This window comes from Nothobranchius furzeri, chromosome 6 (assembly GCF_043380555.1).
Source record: "Nothobranchius furzeri strain GRZ-AD chromosome 6, NfurGRZ-RIMD1, whole genome shotgun sequence".
In the NCBI taxonomy this organism is placed as follows: domain Eukaryota; kingdom Metazoa; phylum Chordata; class Actinopteri; order Cyprinodontiformes; family Nothobranchiidae; genus Nothobranchius; species Nothobranchius furzeri.
In genome coordinates this window covers 66,819,003-66,839,754 of record NC_091746.1, presented here as the reverse complement: position 1 = coordinate 66,839,754, position 20,752 = coordinate 66,819,003, and the positions used below count along the sequence as shown (strand labels likewise).

The window sequence follows — 20,752 nt, the reverse complement described above, 5'->3', positions numbered from 1 at the left end:
TATGGCTTCATTTATCCATCTTTTGTAGACATCAGAACACTCTACCATACACAAAATGTTAGTAATCAGAACATTATATCACCTAGCAATCATGATAACAGAAGAAAGAGACCGTAAACAAGAGGACAAACACATACAACGCGCTTTAAAGACCTGCTGATACCCGACATGGGCAATAAACAAGGCAAAACAACAGAAAGAAAAGAACAACCTAAGCAAAGAACCAGAAACCCAGAAAGACCAGAACCAAAACCAGTGATAACCCTACCATACATCAGAGGCATAACAGAAAAAATAAGAGCAACAATGAAAAAACACAACATAAACACACCAACAAAGCCATACACAACAGTTAGAAATGGACTAGTACACCCAAAAGACAAATTACCAGCTGGACATAAATGTGGAGTCATCTACGAAATCCCATGCAAACTCTGCAATAAAACATACATAGGAGAAATCGGACGCCAACTCAATACACGAACAATAGATCATAGAAAGGAGTGCGAGAAAGAGGCAAATCGAAAACACACAAGAGCAGCAAAAGAAGAAGCAGAAAGCACAATAAAGAAGTCAGCCGTAACAGATCACTGCACAAGAGGAAACCATATAATGGACTGGGACAACACAAGGATCATAACATTGAACAACAGAAATACAAAAGATGGATAAAGGAAGCTATAGAGATAAGGAGACGTGGATGTGGGACCATGAACAGGGACAACGGGGACTACACATTGGATCGTGCATGGGACGGCATCGTCGGAGAGGGGAGAGCGGGCAGCAGAGGGCGACAATGTCCTCTGCTGCCTGTGGATAAACGGAGTAGGAAGTGACGCCACCATCAGCGTCAGCTCTGAGGATGTTTTGCAGTCGGCAAACGAAACGTTAGCAAGGTGAAGAAAAACCTTTCCTGTGTTTTAAAAAATAATCAAAAATGGAATTAGAAATCAGACACAGCAAGAACGTACAAAAGATGTTTACAGACATGAAATATTTAAATAAAGTAAACAAACTATCTATTTTGGTTCTGAGGAGAAACAGAATCCTCCCCAGTGTCCAAATCAGGTCACAGGTCTTCTGAGTCAAACGGTCCAAAACATGTCTGGACCTCCGGTAGTGATATCCAGCTAGCGGGGTTTGGAGTTCGGTTGAACCTCTCTGGTAATTCATTATCCGTTCTCATCGCCGTATCCCAGAGAAAAAAACAAATCTGACCAACCAGCTGAGGCTTCAGAAGCTACATCTGACTGATGACACGTTGTTTTGTGCTATAACGCTAACGCAGAAACACCGGAGTCGGGGATTGTTTAATATGGCTGTTTCAGCAGATCTCCTTGTGAAACAGCTGCACAGGGCTTAGCCCAGAAGCTAGTCTCTGTTTTTCCTGCTCCAGTCAAAAACATCAGATTTTCTTTAAATTCCAGCCGTGAAAATCCAAAAACCTTTTTGATCTGAGGTTTTAATACTTCTTTACACATGCCATTCGAAGGAATTTTGCCTGTGGCCAATAGCTTAAAGACAGCGGTCCTCAATAGGCGGCCTGCGCCTCGCTTCCCTCCGGACTGGCCCTTTGACTCATCGAAAAGCTTTATGTGGCCCTTAGTCACTTGTGTTTGAGTGCCCCTGGTTCTAAGAGTGCCCCTGGTTTAAACTAATTAGATGATAATCTGACTGTTACAACTGGATGTTCACCAATCAGACCAACAAAGCATTACAGAAGTTGGTACAAACATAAATTATTCTATTCACTACATTTTATTTGTTCCTTCTTTTTTTTTCATGAGCTCCCAGCCGCTGAGATAATTTGAAAAGCACACCCAGATGCTTCAGGCTTGGACATTGCCTAAATTGCCACAGAACAGGTTTGAACCTGCAGGTGTATAAAACCTGCAGAACACAACTACATTATGGCCCCCATCCCTCCATGGACAAGCAACCTGGGCTGCATTAAGGAAGCCTTCAGGCTGGCGTCGCTCATGCATGCCTACAAGCGAGTAGGCATCAAACTGTCCAACAGCATCAAACACAACAATGGGAAGTGTTGAAAGTTCCTTAAGCCTAAACTAAACCAAGTATAGACACACCTCCATGTATAATGAAGCTCTGGTATGAAAGAACAAACATCTATTTATAGCCTGACTTGTTTGGTCGAGTTTTAAAAGCTTTGTGTGCACCAACATGTTCAAGTTGTGCTCTTGTGTAGGCACTTTAGTCATCTTGGTGAACACGAGGCTATCCTGATTCTGCCTTTTCTAAATTTACAATAAATGAGTCATTTAAGATAATAGTTAAGAATTACAGCAGAAATCTTGATGTATTTTAAAAATAGGGTTAGGGGTAGGGATGCACGATATATCTGCATCAATATCGGTATCAGCCGATGTTTGTCTTTTTTTAACATATCATATATCATATCATAACGTATCAGTCCGATGAGTAAAACGGCCGATATTAACAACCAATATTTTTTCCTTCTTGTTTCTGTTTGTGTATCTGTTTCATAGGGTGAGGGGGGTGATGATGTGTAATTGTTTAGTACTTTGACAGTGATGGTAATCATCTCAGAAGTGTAAATGTGTGTGGTGTGTGTGTAAATAACATTGCAAATTCCACTTTATAGAAAAATAGGAAAATGTTCAAAAATCCAGCTTGCATCATTTCAGTATTTACAAAATTTGCTGATTTCAGAAGCGTAAATTGGTATCGGCAAATATCGGCCTTAACAGTGATATTAATATCGGATATTGGTATTAGCCCAAATACTTAGTTAGGGGGCTTTGAGCATTTGAACAATTTATGTGAAAGACGAACAGGTGGTTATAGAGGACATATTAGGCCAATAATTCAATAACAATATATATTGACCGATAGACGTATGGCGTGATGGGGGAAAAAATGGGTCAGTAAAAACTTCAAAAAGAAGTTTCCTTTTTTCAATTCAAACCTATCAGCTTAATACTAGTCTGTATTTACTCCCAACGAATCAAAAACAGGCATGCGCCGCCACCAAATCCTACCCTCAAACCTAAACAGACAGCAAGATGTTGCAGCAAGGAGAGGTGGAGGAAATAGTCCTTTAAACAAGTTACAGTAGTTCACCAGCCCGGCAATATTTTGGTTTTTGCAAGTTTGAGAAAAAAAGACTTAGATTTAATAAAAATCAAGTCTGGTGGCACTAACAACTTGTTTTGTCATAAAGTAATGACATTAAATGGCCAGGACTGCACATAAAATATATTTTCTACATTTTTTATAATTATCAATAATTATTGATATTGATTAATAGGAATTTTTATAATCGATATGCTTTTTTTCTATATCGTCCAGCCCTAGGACGAATTATGCAAGACTCATCTTTTGCATCCTTTTTTTCTGCCATGTGTGTCAACTGCTTCTGTAAACACTCCAAACATGAAAAAAACATGCCTGTCTGTTTTCTGTCTGTATTCAATTTTAGTTACTTGCCTAGAACAAGCTGTTTCAAAAATGTACCTGTTTGTGATGTCACAAATGGGGAAAGTAGGATAGAACTGCCTCACATGCAAGAGCGAGCTGCTGCTGGGGGAGCAGTTGAAATTGGAGATTCTCAGCTAGTAGCAGCCTGAGTGTGGGGGGGATGAGTGGGCGTGGCCAGCTCTGGCTTGTTTTCTTAAAGTGACAGAGCCCTGAAACAGCTCATTCTGGAAGGTACTCAAACTGCTGAAAACCCCACATGTCAGAGAGATTTAAGCCTGGAACATGTCAGCTGTGAAGTACCACGAAGTGGATCGCTCACGAAATTCGTGCGCTGTCCGCTCCTCCTCTGTTCACATCAGGAGAGAATTTTCAACGAGCGTGTGTGTGTGTGTGTGTGTGTGCGTGCGTGCGTGCGTGCGTATGTGTGCGCCTGCTCTGTCTTCTCGATCCCCAGTGAGTCGTGGAGGGTGGCTGCTTACACTGAGCCAGGATTCTCTGGAGGTTTCTTCCTGTTAAAAGGGAGTTTTCCTCTCCACTGTCGCTGCATGCTTGCTTAGTATGAGGATTGCTGTAAAGTCACTGACACTCGTCAGTGACTTGATGCAATTTGCTGGGTTCCTTATACAGGAAACATTGTTTCTGATTGGCTTAATGAACTGTGAATTGGAATGTTTATTATGTGAAGTGCCTTGAGACGACTCTTGTCGTGATTTGGCGCTATATAAATAAACTTGAATTGAATTTAATCCATCTTTTGATGTAAAAACTGCATTTAAAATGATGGCAACACAGTTTCTCTGCTATGTGTGTGTATTTGTTCATTTTCATCTCTCTAGTCTGTTTAGATACACAGAAATTATCACATTTATCAATTGCGGTGTTATATTTAGAAATTGTTATTTTATTTTGTTAAATTTACCGGCCTGTCTTTTCTGCTGTGGTTTGACTTCCTGCCAGAATTGACGTGGCTCACTCACGGCTCACAAGAAAATAGAGCTCACGCCGAAGCGATCGCTGCACGGCGCGAGCCTTCGTGGCGCTTCGCAGCTGATGTGACCCAGAGCGTAGGTTAACAAGTTCGCAACGCTTCATCGCGCTTCCGAGTCTGGCGTGTTCCAGGCCTTAGTGAACAGAACATGAACATGTTTGGTATCGAACATATAACTATTATAAATATTAAGATTGAAAAATTTTATCTAATTTTTACTTTTTTTTGGCCTAACACACGATTTTATTCATCAAGTTTAGCGACTTCTTTCTTTTTTGTCCTATCATGTGTTTTCATCTTTAACCCATATCAGCGCTGTCCCTGCAGGCAGTGAGGTCCTTCCAGACAGCGATCCATCTGTGTCCATCTGAGAGCGCCCTGTGGCAAGAAGACCTGAAGTGGGCACGGACGCTTCAGAAGCAGCAGTTGGCAACAAAGGAGAAGATGAGACAAGAGGAGGAGACCAAAACACAGATCCTTAACGCCCCTGAGCTCCAACAGGACTATGATTTTGAGACTGACGAGGTTCTAGCAGCTTGCGTTGCCATTGCTGAGCGACAGACCCAATATGAGGAGCTGAAGAGGACCGCCGTGGTCATAGACGCAGAGGGTAACCTGCAAAACGTAGTGAGTGGAGAAGGATCAGGGGGAGCAGTTACACCGTCGGAGGAGAAGTTCGTCAAAGCTAGAGGACTTTGATTGTCCCGAGTGAAGCGTAAAGTTTATAATCAGAGATGATGTCTTTTAGAGCATCAGCTGAATGTTTAGTTTTTATATCTGCTTTGGCTCATGAAGCTGAAAGCCAGCGTGGAAAGACGAGGAAACCAGCCAGGGAGTCGGGTTTCAGTCGGTGTTCCAGCTGCTGAGAACGGATCCAGATGCTCATTTAAAGTTATAAATGTGAACTGTTTCTATTTTAGTGGGTCATTATTTTGAAAATGGACACGTCTTTTCTTTGGAATTACCGTAGAATTTAAACCGCCATCTTGTTTAGATGATTTTAATAAAAGTCTTCAGCATAAATGATAAAACATTAAACAGGCTGATTAGAACTGACAGCCTCTCAGAGTTTGTGTAGAGAAAAAAACTCAGTAAGCAAATAAACTTTTTCTTCATTGAATTTATTGTTTTTGAAAAACATGCAAATCCTTTAAAGTGTTTAAGTTAAGCTGATTATTTACTAGGCATGCCTTTAATCACAGTAATCTGGGATTACGTCACTTGGGAGTTTATTAGAGAAGCTTGTTGCGATCCGTCTGTGCTGCTTCAAAACATCCACACAGCAGCTGTTGTCTGCATGATTCAGACTTTTTCCATCAGGTTTAGTGGGACTGAGGTGAAAGCAACCTGACTGATCTGCCAAACTTTATCACTTCTCAGACGGGCTTTGCAGCCCGGGCTAGGGATCGCTATGTTACTGAAAGATAAGCCGATCAGTTTCAGGTGTGAAGGTGAGTAAAGTTGGCACGACGGTTAAAGATGGCGGTATATCCATGTTTGCTCAAAGCTGTCAACAGTACTTGCAACAAACACACCTTCATCACTAATCCTCCCAGCATGCTTCACTGATGGTACGGCTTTCATCTAAGCTGATGGCGAACAAGACAAAATGTTATAAATTTCGTCTTCTAGCTGTATTTATGTGCAGCTGGGGTGGGGGTGTAAGAGTGCGTTCTATCTTTGCGCGTTGCTCTGTAGTCGGATACCTGGGCCTGTGTCTGCATGATTGCTGCAGCAGAGCGTGTTATTGAGTTGCCAGTTGAAGAACAGTTATTCATCTGTCATGCAGGCCAGACACAAAGAAACTTAAGCTTTTCAGTTGGACTTACCCCGACTGCCCTCCTCGCGGCAGAACAGGTTACCGTCTTTGAACTTTGCGAACCTGGAAAATCTTTTTTTTAAAGTTGAATATAATAACAAAACAATTAGACTAACAGTCGTCAGGTATGGAGGTGTTAGCAGACATGACAGATAACGAAACACCGAAGCTCCAGTTGTTTTAACAAAAAACTGAAATCAAAGGTTTCCTGTAAAGCTTGAACACTGAGATGGATGGGTGGGTGGGTGGGTAGGTAGGTAGGTGGTACATGTTTACTTTTGAATCAATGTGACATTTTTTCACCATTTGACTTGCTAAATCACAACATTCTCATCAAACTGTCTATGAACTTTGACAAAGCAACATTACAATGGTTTAAAACATCTGGAATGAAGACAGCAGTGGAAAGTCCTCTTAACACTTAAAACAGGCGTCCCACGGGGATCCATATTGGGCCCCCATGCTCTTCACCGTCTATATAATTTTAATTCTTGGGGCTTTACAGTGTTGCTGTGAGTGACAACCAAGTCTTAAATGCTGTCTCTTATTTACTTAGATTTTAGGCGTGAATAATATTTTAGCATGATGTCTATTTTAACGGAAATAGGGAGGAATAGTCCTGTAGCACCACAAGACAGAGGTGTGACCAAGTCACTGCTTTGCAAGTCACAAGTCTTTCCAGTCAAGTCCAGGTCGAGTCCAAAGTAAATGAATTGGAAGTCCAAGTCAAGTCCAAGTCCTTAACTTTGAATTTTCAAGTCATAATTAAGTCATGTGTCCAACTTCAATTTAATGACAATGATAAATAAATTCCAGAAAAAAAGCTTCTTAAAGCGTCATTTATTTGCTCCAACAAGCAGGAAGTGCATCTGAAATAGATTATAAACAACGTGCTGCTGCCTTTAGCAGTACAACATCAAACCCAGAACCAAGAATGATTTATGAATTTTGTCCATGTCATGCCACATTTGTGCTAAAATATCAAATACGCTCAAGTCATCATCTAGTCAACAGATGCAAGTCGATTCAAGTTGCAAGTAATTGGCGTTCAAGTCCGAGTCAAGTCGTAAGTCTTTATAGATTTTATCAAGTCAAGTCAGAAGTCATTAAAATAATGACTCGAGCTGACTCGAGTCCACACCTCTGCCTCAAGACTATTTTAATGCTCATCCTGCATGAAAAACTCAGAGTGACCAATTATTTTCAGAAATAATGGGTCATCAGTGTTCCACACCTTTAGAAACAATATAAAACTACTTAAAAAAAAGAATTATCAAATTCCAAAGTTATTTTTTATTGTTTATAACGTATATGATGTGTTTGTGTTGCTATAGTTAACATCCCAATAAATGTAAAAAATTAATAATAATAAAGCTCTTTCTTACTTTTTTAATGTCACAATAATTACATTTTTACACAAAACAGTTTGCAGATCATTAAAGACTAACTGAATCATCAAGGGAAACAAAATCACACTAAGCCAAATAAACATGAGTAAATAAGTAGTTCTTACCCATCTGAGTCACTGCAGGTGCAGCTGTTATTTTAAGAACTGGTGTAGATAAATGGTACTAACCTGTGTTTGATCTGGGTGTGCCGTTCATCTTCACGCTTCATGCATAGATGTGTGTTTAGGTTGTGTTTGTGTATAAAAACAGTTCCCTGTATGAATGTTGGGGGAAGTGTTGATGGAGCTGTGAAATGTTTGAGACAATGACAAGATCAAAAAACCCAAAATGCAGACACCCGCATAAGATGAATAAAACAAGAAAAACAAATGAGATGAAGGTGCTTAAAGCCAGAGAACTCAATATGTTCTAACCAAAACCAAAAGGGACAAGTTGGGAAAATTAGCTTAAAAGTTGAGCAGATCTGATCTGGACCAAAGAAAGCTGGGTCATTTATTGAAGAGGACACATTTAAGTGGACAAAGGCGACTAGCTATAAATTAAGGTTTTAGAATAACTTAATAACCTATTTTAAAGCCATAAGGCAAAATTCTAAATCGCAGAGGTGACCGTCGTGGAAGCCGCGGTCATGTGATGCAAGTCTGTTCCATTAACCGTTTTCGTTGACCAAGGAAGGACAGTGTCCTTGTAAGCAAGGTGCCTGGCCTAGGAAGACATCGCCTTGCGAGGCCAGGCGCCTTGACAATGAGAAACACCAACAGTCCCTCCAGTGTTTCCTGGGTCTTCCTTTGGTTCTCCTTCTATGTGACCAGAATACCTCACTGAGAGGCATCCTAACAAGATAAACGAGCCACCTCAACTGTCTTCTTGATGTGGAGGACCAGCTGATCCGCTCCGAGCACCTCCCGGATGATTGAGCTTCTCATCCTATCTCTAAGGGAGAGCCCAGCCACCCTGCGGAGAAAACTCATTTTGGCCGCTTGTATCTGTGATCTCACTCTTTCGGTCTCTACCCAAAGCTCATGACCGTAGGTGAGGGTTGGAACGTAGATGACCAGTAAATCGAGAGCTTCATGTTCCGGCTCAGCTCTCCACCAACAAAGACGGTACAGCGCCCGCATCACTGCAGATACATCGCCAATCTCACGTTATAGCTTTCCCTCATTTGTGAATGTAACCGAAAGCAACTCTCAGACGGAAAGTTCTGAGTTGTAAACCTGATAGGCCCCATACAGGGTAGGCCTGTGTCATGAACCCAGAGAACAGAGACACAGGACATCAGTATTAATTGCAGTCTTTAGGATTCCCAACAAACCCCAACAGGTCAACAACAACGACTTGCTTTTAAGACTGCATCTTAAATAATAAAAGGTTCTTTTAAAATATGTCTGTATAAAATAAGAAGAGGACAAAAAGTTCTAAAATGTCTCAGGTGTGTCCACTTCCTGAATTATGCCGCTCCACAGCAAAAGCATCCTTCCGAGCAGACACCTGCTCCGCACCGATCCCAGTTGAGGAGATGACAGGAGGAGCTCCCAACCTTCGGTCGTTTTCCTGTCACGTTCATCAGCCGACATCACCATCAATCACAGCGGTGGCCTGCAGAACACAAGGTACTGGGCAGAAACATTGTCCTTGGAAGCGGCCCGGTAAATCTCCTCCACCGGATCTGCCCCTATGGAGCTTCACTCTTCATGCAACAGCAGAAGCGTTAACTTACGGATGCGAGCAGAGGTCCACCCTCTGCTCTGCTGTCAGTTACAGGCGTCACTTCCCACTGGTCGCTGCTCCACCTGCAGGGATGGGATGCTCAAACCCGTCTCAGTGTGATTCGTTCCACCTTTAAAGTCTGACTTTCTTTCTCCTCGGTTTGGGTTGTCTGCTTTCCTTCTCACTCCTCTCTCACTCTGCAGTCTGAGGACACACCTACCTCCTGACAGGTGACTGTCATTTAGCAAAAATGTCCACAAAGTCCACAGTGGATCAAACATAAAAACACTGAAAACCATGCAATAAACTTCCAACTCAAAAGCCTAAATCATGCAACGAAAACTACTCAGACTACTCCAGCAAAAGCCGGAGATCATGGTCCAAGAAAGCCAACAGGACCACATTGCCTGCCAAAAGCAGAGACCCGATCCTCAGGCCACCAATACGGATCTCCTCGGCACCTTGGCTGTGTCCTAGAAATCCTGTCTATAAGATTTATAAACAGAATAGGTGACAAAGGGAAGCCTTGGTGGAGTCCAACTCTCACCTGGAACAAGCCCAACTTACTGCCAGCAATGCAGACCAAGCTCTGACACCGGTCATACAGGGACCTAACAGCCTGTATCAGAAGGCCTGGTACCCCATACTCCCAAAGTACCCCCCACAGGGCCCCCAAGGGATGCGGTCAAATGCCTGCTTTAAATTCACAAAACACATATACTCCATTTCCTGCACAAGTAGTAGAAAATAGATGGGAAATGGGCCCGAAAAAGTCAGTCACATCCATGTGAATAAGTCAGTCACATCCATGTGACACCAAAGGTTAGCGTTCATAGACTCACAACCTGGGATAGTGCTGTGGTGTTGAGCAGCAGGAGAGAGCAGAGCATGTCTCGGCTAGTAGAAGCTAACATATAGCGTTAGCAACTCCAAAACATAGCAGAACTCCTACACGCTTGTGTTATTAGTGGAGAGAAAATATCAGTGTCGCAAAGCAAACAGAGTCAGTGGTAGAGTCATGTTGCTGTTAGAGGAGATGTGTCCAAATATCAGGGAATAAGACTCAAAATCCTGCCGTTTTCAGCCCCCCCCCCCCCCCCTGCTCTGGCTAGCTTCTACTTCTTGAAACAGACACGCCAGAGCTTTATTCCCCACAGAGATCGACTCACAAGGCATTCATTTACACTAGAGACCACTGCAAATGTATTGAAAAAACAAGTGAACTTGGTCTTTAAATCTTCCTGCGTCTCAAAAGACCTGCAAAAGCAAAGTGATCAGTGGTTTAGTGCACAATATTATACTTTCTATGTCTAAATACTTCTTTTTCCATGGGTTTAGAGCTCTAAAGTGTCATAAATGCAACCAAAAAATATGCAAGGCTAATCTTTTACACAAACCAGCTTTTTTTTTCTGCTGACTGGACCTCGAGAGGTGATAAAAACATGGAGGTTTCCAAAAAGTGTCATTTTTCATCTGTTAAATTCTTCAGAGTTCTAACAACTTTGACAGATTTTAAAATCTGAGGTCACAGCCGTCGGTGACGGGTCATGGTTCCGTGAGGGACAGTTTAATGCTCTCAGAGGATGCCGGGCGGCTTCTACGTTGGACCTGTACATCCCCAGGAGCCAAGAAACCATCTGCAGGTGAGTGAACCATCAGTCGGTTTCATCTGAAATAGCGATCAGTTTAAGTGTTTTTAGTCATCTGCTACGGGAAGAGGTTGGAATTTCTAGAAGTGATCCAGGACAGATGATTTACGATGCATTTAGATCTTGTGACAAGGATTATGTCATTTCTTGGCTTTTCCTCGTAAGACGGATGAAGCTGTACCGGCCGCTGATCAGATCAGCACCGAAGGTTCAATATTTCTGTTCTGCTTTGATGTAAAATTAGATTTTTGCAGAACTTCTTTTTCAAACAAATGCTTTAGATAATAACTCAGTAATTTTCAGAGGCTATTTGTTACTCAAAGGAAAAAGAGAACAGACGAGTGCAAAGTTTAGATTAATATTTATTAACTTTTATTTAGTTTTTTAAGTTTATAATTTTTGTACAACATTGGCTTTTTCACACAAAAAAAGTACGAGGCTGTGTTTAATTAGCAGCACAAAGTCAACATCTCCAAATCATCTGAGTCAATTAGGAGGATTACGCTGCAGATGAAACTGGATTAAATCTTTACAAATTGATTTAGAGAAATTAATAAATGAACAATTTTCTAGAATTGATGACATTAAAAAGCTTCCCATCATCCTTTGGTGTCTGTGCTGTGGAGTATAGCTGCCTTTCGTTATGAAATGGTTGAAACTCCAGCCTGGATGACGGAGTTGCCCTTTGAATTCATGTGTGACCCAACGGTTTGCAAACATCTACACCCATGATGCTTAATCCTGGTCCTTAATGGCTACTTTCCAGTGAATTTTCTACGTTTATCTGCTAAATGCGTCTGATTTCAACCAGTGGGTGACTAACAGGCTCCTGCAGAACCTGAGCATACACAAAAGTTACTTTTGCCATTTAATCAAGAGTTTTGGAGCAGGGAAACATCAGAAACATGCAGGATAGTGCTCCACACGGACCATGACTGGACATTACTGGTCTACACAAAGCAAAAACAACACTATAAGAGTTTTCACACATACATATAGACCTTCTCACAGAGAAGAGACAGTCAAATAAAATAAATTACGGAGTTCACATTTTAACTGTGATTCTTTACAATCATTGTGCAGGTTGTCAACATTCCTGACAGCCCAGCAGTGGTTTATATTTTACAAAAGTGCTACAGAAAAGCTCCTCTATAGGCTCGTTGTCACTATTGGAATTTCCAGGAAATTTTACTGGACCTTCACAGCATGACCGTGTCTCCATTTCATCGAGCCGATCCGAAAGGACCAACCGAGTACCTGATCTGGGGAAGGTACTCGGAAATGGTACGGTAGAGTCGCTAGGTGGGACTTGTGGTTAACTCATGCTGATTGGTCGTAACTTAGTAATAGTTAAATCAGCAGATGTCAACAAGCAGTGAGTATTTGTAATATTTGAAGAGCTACGGGTGAAAATAAGCTGCTTTTAAATGGTCGTTTCTAAACTCCCAAAGCAGCGTAATCCCCCACAACGCTGTAGTATTTGCCGCTTTGTGGTCTCTAAAGGTTGGTTTATGCTTGACGCGTCCACGAGGTCCGCATGGCTCTGAGCGGCAAAGTTCTTGCGCCCCTCCACCGCATCTCCGCACGGCCCAAAATGTCCGCAACGCGCACCTCGGAAAATTTCTAACCACGCGGACGGACGGACGCGGAAAAACATGGCGGACCGGCAAGAACTAGTATGGCAGAGGTTCGTAAATACAGACATTTGTATGATTCAGCTCTCAGAGATCACCGTGATCAACATGTTGTTAATAATTCTTGGAGAGAAGTAGCTCGCACTGTCGGAAAAGACGGGGACGCTGTTAAAAATGCTGAAATGCCATGTTGTAAACAGTAATTTCTACTTCTACTATGGTGTAGTGTTGGATGCATGCCGTCGGGCTCCATGCTACCCCGTTCAGTGTGGGAGAATATTGGCTCACCGCAGAGACGAGCCGCACGAACCATAAACGCTGCGAGTTGTGAAGCGCGTTCCAGCCGCGAGCCGCATCACCAAGCGGAAAGTGAACGCGTCAAGCATAAACCAATCTTTACAGAGAGCTGTAAAAAACAGCACTTCTTCTGATCATTAAATATTGCTTTTTACATCAAACAGCCGCCCTCTCGTCCCGTGAATTGGCTAAATTACAACAAACTTTGACACAATAAAACGTTTGTGGACACATTTTGGCGCCGGTCAGTGACGTGACTCACTGCTGAATTGGTTGCGTTACGCTGACGTCCTAAAAAGTCCTGAAAGGGACGATTTCGTATGGAGACACAATGGCTGAGAGGACCGAGCCGTCTGGATTTTCCTGTCAACTTCTCTCCTTCCAGAAATTTTCCGTAACTCCTATCGCGGAAACGCGGCTCATGACAAACATTTTTTTAGGTCGTGTACTGCAAAATCACCAAAGTTGGGTTTAACTCAGCTGCGTCAAAGGGTTCATTTTATTTAATGCTTTACATTTGATGTGTTTGTTTTCACTAAACCGTTCTTAGTTTAGTTGGCAGCTGGTTTATTTTGGCATATTTGGAAAAGAATTTTAGAGTGAAAAATAATTAACACTTAGTAAACTTAACGGTTGGCGCTTTTTCAGTGTAATGAAGCAGACTTTTAAGGCGTGGTGGATCTAAACGGAGGAGTCACACATTTAAAACGGGTACAATCAGAAAATATCAGTGGACTGGCAGATGTCTGACAGACGGGTGGGCTGGAGCATGCTGAGGGTTATATACATTTCTCCAGCATATTTGCACACTCGTTTGTGAAAATCACACGTAGAGTGTCTTTGGAGCACACTGGCAGCTCGTTCAGCATTTTATTCACCATGTCACCCTCTAAGTCCCTCTGCAGGAGCGCCGTCTTAAGTGTCGTTGCCTCCTGGGAGCCCTGTAAGGTCTGTGCTAACCCTGGACTTGAGCCACCCTCTGACCTCTCTCGGAATGACCTCGGGCCCAGGGAGATCACCTCAGATGGGCGCAAGACGGTCTGCAAGGAGCTCATCTTCTCCTGCATCTCCCGGGACACCAGTGATGGGGAGTCCCTTGAGATGACAGAAGAAGATAGGGGGCCGTCGACACAACGGAAATGCCCTGCCCCTCGTTGACCCCGCCCACCCATTTTACAGAACAGGCACTTGATCTTCTCCATCAGCTTGAGGACCACGGTCTTTCTGACAAGGATGTAGATCCACGGGTCTAAGATGGGGTTGATGGAGGCCATTCGGATGGCCAGGAGGTCTTCGTTGGGCTTGTTTTTGTTTGTTATGGTGATTCTCAGCTGATTCTCAAAGATCCTCAACTGTTGAGTCAGAACAGAAAACATTTTTATCACTTTGCACTGTTTTCTGAAACAAATGATCATAAGGCTGCATTTTAAACAGCAGAAATCGTTTGAACTTCTTGTCTCTCAAGCACAAACATGTCTTCACTTCATTTGGAAAAGCAAACTTGTTTATATACTCTTCCATGGCTTGTAGGAATACCCAAGTGGATGCTTGACTAACCTCTGTTAGGAGGGTGGCAGTGGCAAGACGCCCATAAAAACAGGTTTCACTGTCATGAATGAGCTTTTGGCTTCTGCTTCCAATAAACAGTCACTCCTTCTCAAAACCACAGTTTTAAAGAGAGCTCCACATTTTTCTGTTCTCCCTTAAAATCATATTAAAGGACGCAGATTATTTTTATGGCCTCTGACATTAAAGTCATTTTATTTTTGTTTAGCACGTATTTAAAAAGGAGAATCACAAAGTGCTTCACTGAGATAAAAAAAATCATGACGTCATCAAATTCAAACAAAACTACAAAATATAAAATAAATTAAAATCAGAAAACACAAACTGCTCTTAAAATTAATCAAACTTATACTGATGGAAAAGATGTGAGTGGAAAGTGTTTGTATATAATAAAGTTACACATTACTATTTAGATTTAAATCTAAATACATAACAGTAAATCTAAACATTTTAATGGAATTTTAACAAAAAAAATATCCAAATATTTAGTCCATCCTAAACGCATAAAGATACATTTAAATATTAAAATCGTTATCAAAATACGACAGATTTAATCTAAATGCAGACTGAAGTTGGCTTTCCAAAGTAAAAGCGGGGTGAAGAAATCCTCTTTCTAACATCTCAGAACCCCTCTTAAGGTAAGATAATGTGAGTTTATTCAACTATGGATGTTTAGCTATAATTGGTCATGTCTGGTTCTTCCTGCACATACATGTTAGATAGAGGGTCTCTTTACACTTCTACTTTGATAGGCTCCTATATCTTCTAGTTTTTCAGTCCTTATTTGCTCGTGCACTAAATATTTTGTTTGAGTAGATTCATAAAACTCAATACAAAACCAAATAATCAGAGGCATTCTGAGCTACAGTAAATGGGCTGTCTTAACCCCTCCTGTCTGAATAAACATGGTAATTTGATAACTTTATAATATTTCAGTGTTTATAAACTTAGATTAGAATCCATTTATTCTACTTTTTTTAATTTACGGTCTGTATCCAGATCAGATTGATCTGTCCGCTCTCACATGAACACTTTTTCCCTTGCAGCTTGCAAACAAACATGCCTTTGGAACTGCGCCGGTCTAGTCACAGTTCCTGCAGTGTGAAAACCTGCATTGTGTTTGCGAGAAGTGCGTCACCGACCGCAAAGGTCTCAAACCAGAACTAAACGTTCAGAACACCGTAATAATAATAATAATAATAATGATAATAATAATAAACCATGTTCCTGAACATTTTAATCATGCACTGTTGCCGTTTTCACTTGTACATTTTTATTATGTAACTTTCTCTGTATTACGGTAAATGACCGTCTCGTGCGTCAATGGTCTGTAGTTCGATTCTCCTATACTCACCACTAAAGGTATGGAGCAGATGAGAACCACGGCGGAGGTCGCTATTAGCAGGATCACCATCTGGATCTCAGCTGCAGCCAAACGCCTGAAACTCCGCCTGCGCCGGAGCTCCGCCACGCGCCGCGGGTCCGTACCCAAAGAGGTACGGCGGATAAACTTCTTGTGCATCAGGATCAGCGCCACAAACACCATCACGTTGCATATCACGGTGGCCAGCACGAGAGCCGAATTCACCCCCGCGTACACGAGGTTAAAGGCCTGGACTGTGGTGTGGTTGTTCTGCCAGTCTATGAAGCACCAGGTCTCCGGCTGCTGGAGTCTCACCTGGCCGACCCCCGCGATGGGCAGCGCGCAAAAGACGATGTTGGAGACGTAGATGGCCAGCAACGTGAGCGCAGCTTGTCTCTGGTTGATGTACTTGTTGTAAAAGTACGCGTGGTTTATCGCCAGGAATCTCTCCACCGACATGGCGAACACGATGCTGAGCTGCACCACGAAGAAAAAGAGCAGGATGAAGCTGGAGTACTGGCACAGGGACTCGCCCCCGGGCCAGGAGCCCTTCACGTAGGTGGCGATGGTGACCGGGCTGACCATCAGGGTGCCCAGGAGGTCCGTCACCGCCAGGCCGCACACAAGCGTGTAAAAAGTCGTCTCTTTTTTCTCCTTCTTTGACAGGCGCAGAACCACTATGGCGATGACGTTCCCAACCACCCCAAAAATGAACATGATCGCCGGGACGGTGGGCGGGCTGCTAGCGGCGTCTGTGCTGTTCATCTCTGCGTTTCACGGTTTCACACACACCATGAAGACGCACTTTCCAAAAACGCGTGCTCCTCTGCGTCTCCACCAAGGGCCAATTCCATCCTGTCCGCGCGTCCTTGTTTACGCACAGCGCGACGGCTCCATGTTCTCCGGGTAAACCCGCAGGAGGAAACGGGCTGTTGTTTCTGATGAGCAGAAAGATGCTTCGAGGCTGATAGCAGCTCGAGCTTCACACCCACAAACTGACAAGGAAGTCTGACCGTGGGCTCCTCCTCTGCGCTTTAGAGAAACGGAGCCGCCAAACCGCCAAGGCGAGAAAAGCGCTGCGTTTGTGATTGAGATCACAGTTTCAGTTCCTCTTTATCGCTCCGTTTAGGCTGCAGCCCAGGGGGGAGCTTTAATCCACCTCGGCCGAGTCTGAGCAGTGGGCCGGTTTAAACCAGATCCATTAAATTAGAAAAGTGGATCTGAGGGGAGGGGTGGTGTGGTTTTACGCACAAGGTCTGTCTGGAAACCCACATCTCCAGGACATTTCACTTTTCATTTAACAGATGATCCTGCGGTTGTTTTATTAGATTTGTTTAAGTTAAAACTTATATGTTTCACACATTTCAAATAAAAGTCACAAACACTGAATAAATGAAGAGCTTTTTTTTTTGCAAAAACTAACCAAAGCCATTTTTGCTCAAACTCTGAAAACTTTATTTACTGAAGATAACAAAAAGGTGCATTCGTCCATTGTAAAAAAATAGTTATCTGATTTAGCAAATGAACTCTTCAAATATTAAATAGTTATTAACGCATTCAATTAGATATTTAACATTAATTTTACCTGAAGCTAAAACAAATGTCAAATAGGCGTTTTAGCCCCCGAATTAGTAACAAAAAAGTTTTTTTTAAATATCCTTTAACCATTAACTTGAAGCATTTTTAGTGTTTGTGCAGTGGAAGCATTTACTAAAATTAATACACTGCTACATAAACATATTTATTCAACAGAGTGTTTTTTATTTGAATGACATTTTGATAAACTGCAGCAAAAACAAATGATACCTAAAGATTTTCCTCAATCTCAAATCAGTTCACAAATATAATTCATTCATGTTTTAGGCTCCATAGATGTGAAAAAAATTGACGTTGAGAAGAATTATTGTCTTTTTTTGTCCAGAAATATGACAAAATAAGCAAAGCAACCCAAAACAACACATGTATATTTTTGAGTGGTGAGAAAATGTGTGATGCGTTTGCAGAAGTTCCTGAAAAAGTCAGATTCTTCGGATTAAAGTGGTTTGGTCATTCTTGGGGAATCGAAAGCATTTAGAGGAACTATTTTAAAACTAACGCGTTTCCTCACATGAACTCTTACACCTCCAGATGTTTTAAATGAACACAAAAAGGTGATTTTTTTTACCCACCAAAGTGCAGCCTTGACCTGATGCATAGGCCCTACCATGACACTACCACCACCGTGCTTCACAGATAAATCTCTGTTTCTGTTATTTAAAGATGAGACGCTTTTTGTTCAGTGACAACTTGGCGAGTTTTAAATCACCGTTCTAAACTATTTTGCGGCCCATCAATTGTTGCTGTAAATTCTTCAAAAGTCTCCTCTCAGTTCAGAGTTTAGAGAGAATTACTCGGACTTACTTGGTTCCTTTGGACATTTCCCCTTTCATCCAGGAGGCTTCCTCACTTCTAACCAACTGGTGGGGAATTCCAGGTATTTGAACTCTTGTTGGGTCACTCGTGATGTGAGATCTGTTGGCCACTTGTGTGTCACTAACTCGACACCCAGATGACCCCACGGAGGTTTGGAACTTTCCATCTTGTTTTTCAGGAAGCGTCTTGGAGAAGAACTGACACAAAAACAGTTTTTTAAATCCCCTCAAAAGCAGCGGGTGGAATTCTCATGACCTACAGGAGCACTTTTCAGAGTCAGAGGACTCCAAAGACTTTACACTACAGTGTATCATTCATTCATTCACACACTAATGGTGATGAGCTACACTGTAGCCACAGCTGCCTTGGGGTCTAAATGACTTATAAACTCAGCTGCCTTTACCTTTAACCACTTTTTTACATCCTTCCTGCTCTCTACTGACTCACTTCTAAACTCTTAAGTTGCAAAACAAAACCTCTGAGATGGTTTTTGTAAATCATTTTTTCTAAACTCTAAACTATAATCAAATGTAAACCCATTAAAAAGGCACACATAATTATTTTTAAGTATAAAGACGAATAGTGACTGAATAATATAAGATATCTGACCAAAACGTACATTTTTCATTTATCTGCATTACATGTTTGAGCTTTAGACCTAAAATAAGCTTTAGAAGATAATTATTTTGTTTGAAATTTCATTAGATCGTTGAAAGCTCGGTTGCTGACTCACAGAACGAGTAGCGACTCTGCTGCTTACAGACCGTAAACGTGACGTTTTAGATCGGGATGTTAGTGCTTGAGCACAGCTACAGAGAGGAGTTGTGTTACGTGCTGCGTCCGCCTTCTAAACGCTTCTCAAACCTTTATAGAGGCAACATTTCCTGTGACCTTGGGGTGAAGTGTTGCATCACATATTAACGATTTTGAAATCACGTTATTCATAACACAGATGAGTCATGTAGCTCTTCAGTCATGGAATAACTGAAGCTACTTTCAAATGACACACCGTGGCAGTGTATTAGAGTAATACTGCCGCCACAGTGTGCCTTATGAATGTGCTCTAGTGGAATGGCGAGGTGAGTATATTGCGCTATTTGTGCCGCCAAAGCCTCTTAGCTGCAAAGTGGAGGTGGCATCATCATTCATTAGTGGTCAGCCTGTGGCGATGATGTGTGTTTCACAAAAGATTAGGCAATGACGGGATACAGGGGCAGGGGGGCGGTCTCCATGCTGTCGACATGCTGTCACAGACATCTTTTTAGTTTGGACGTAACGTGTTTTTATCCTGATTGGAACTGTTCTCCTTAAGTTGTTACTGCAAGCTGCTCCAAAAGATGGCTGCCCTTCACAGTCTCCAGGATCCGTCTGGTGACCTGTAATCCATTTTTTGCTAACTTTAGATGTAATCATTCCAAACGTCGGAAGTCCTTTGTTGCTTGCTCTCCGTATTTTTCTTTGAAACACTTTTGTGCGTTCGTGCTGTGTTTTTGTCCATGACCTGTGCTTCAGCTCTTACGCTCCCGCGTCTTTGTACCGCTGACGTTTGGCATCTCAGCTGATTCTGTTTACAAAAGTGAAACTGACTGTTTACCTTCATTTTCAATAATGTTGCCAACAGTGGCTCGGTGGTCATGTAATTACCATCTGTTGCATGAAGACCTGATCTTCATTAACAAGTATAGCGTTGCGATAATATTACTAGCAAGCTTAGCGCCAGGAATGCTACAGTATTCCGGCATTGCCCTGCTGCCACGGCACCTTTACAACACACACCGTAGCAGCGGTATTACCCTGATTTGCTGCCGTGGTGTGTGTTATGAAAGTGCTTGATGGTAATTTTACTTCAACGATGAAATTTGGAATAAAGATCATGCATTTGTACAACAGAAGGGGATGATGTCATGATCTGGCTGGCAACAACTGCCCCCACACCCCCTTTATACCACCATTGCATAATCTTTTGTGAAAAACGGGTGATTCACGCCACATTACCACCAGGTTGATCACTTATAAATGACTAAAGGCTCCTTGATGCCACTGCTGCTTTGCACAAGTACTTTTCATCTTCATCTCAGTCATTTTGCCAAACAAACGGTCCTTTACTACTCAGTAAAAATGTTTGTCGTTTATTGGTACTGTAATAAAAAGCAGTGTGGTCTGAAGGGGCAGAATCTCTTGCCCTCCAGACAGAACCTTACAATAACAGGAGCAGGCACCGGTTACAAAAAATACATTTTTATTAGCACAATTTCCACAATAAACCTCCCCCCTATAAAACCCAGCTTCTGTCCCTGCTGGCGCCCTCTCACCCAGTCCCCCTTCACGCCCCTATTCAGATAAAACCAGCTGATCAGCCATAAAACTGGGCTGCATGGTGGCGCAGTGGTTAGCACTGTTGCCTCGCAGCATGAAGGTTGCAGGTTCGAAACTTGGCTCGGCTGCG

At 42.3% G+C, this 20,752-nt stretch overlaps 2 protein-coding genes across 3 annotated transcripts in view; one reads left to right on the top strand and one right to left on the bottom strand.

Annotated features, from left to right (window-relative positions):
* The window catches only part of ttc33 (tetratricopeptide repeat domain 33), a 28,942-nt gene extending 23,375 nt beyond the window's left edge, over positions 1-5,567 (top strand). For both annotated transcript variants that reach the window (XM_015943217.3, XM_015943218.3), the window contains exon 5: positions 4,775-5,567. In XM_015943217.3, coding sequence (XP_015798703.1) covers positions 4,775-5,146 — 372 coding nt within the window. In that variant the 3' untranslated portion in view covers positions 5,147-5,567. The remainder of the gene's footprint in view (positions 1-4,774) is intronic.
* A 5,820-nt stretch (positions 5,568-11,387) lies between these two features.
* Positions 11,388-17,072, bottom strand: ptger4b (prostaglandin E receptor 4 (subtype EP4) b). The gene is made up of 2 exons (XM_015943216.3): positions 15,886-17,072; positions 11,388-14,317 (listed from the first exon to the last, which is right to left on the bottom strand). The coding sequence occupies exons 1-2, from the start codon at positions 16,657-16,659 to the stop codon at positions 13,745-13,747; spliced, it is 1,347 nt and encodes a 448-aa protein (XP_015798702.1). The 5' UTR covers positions 16,660-17,072; the 3' UTR covers positions 11,388-13,744.
* Between the last annotated feature and the right edge of the window lie 3,680 nt (positions 17,073-20,752).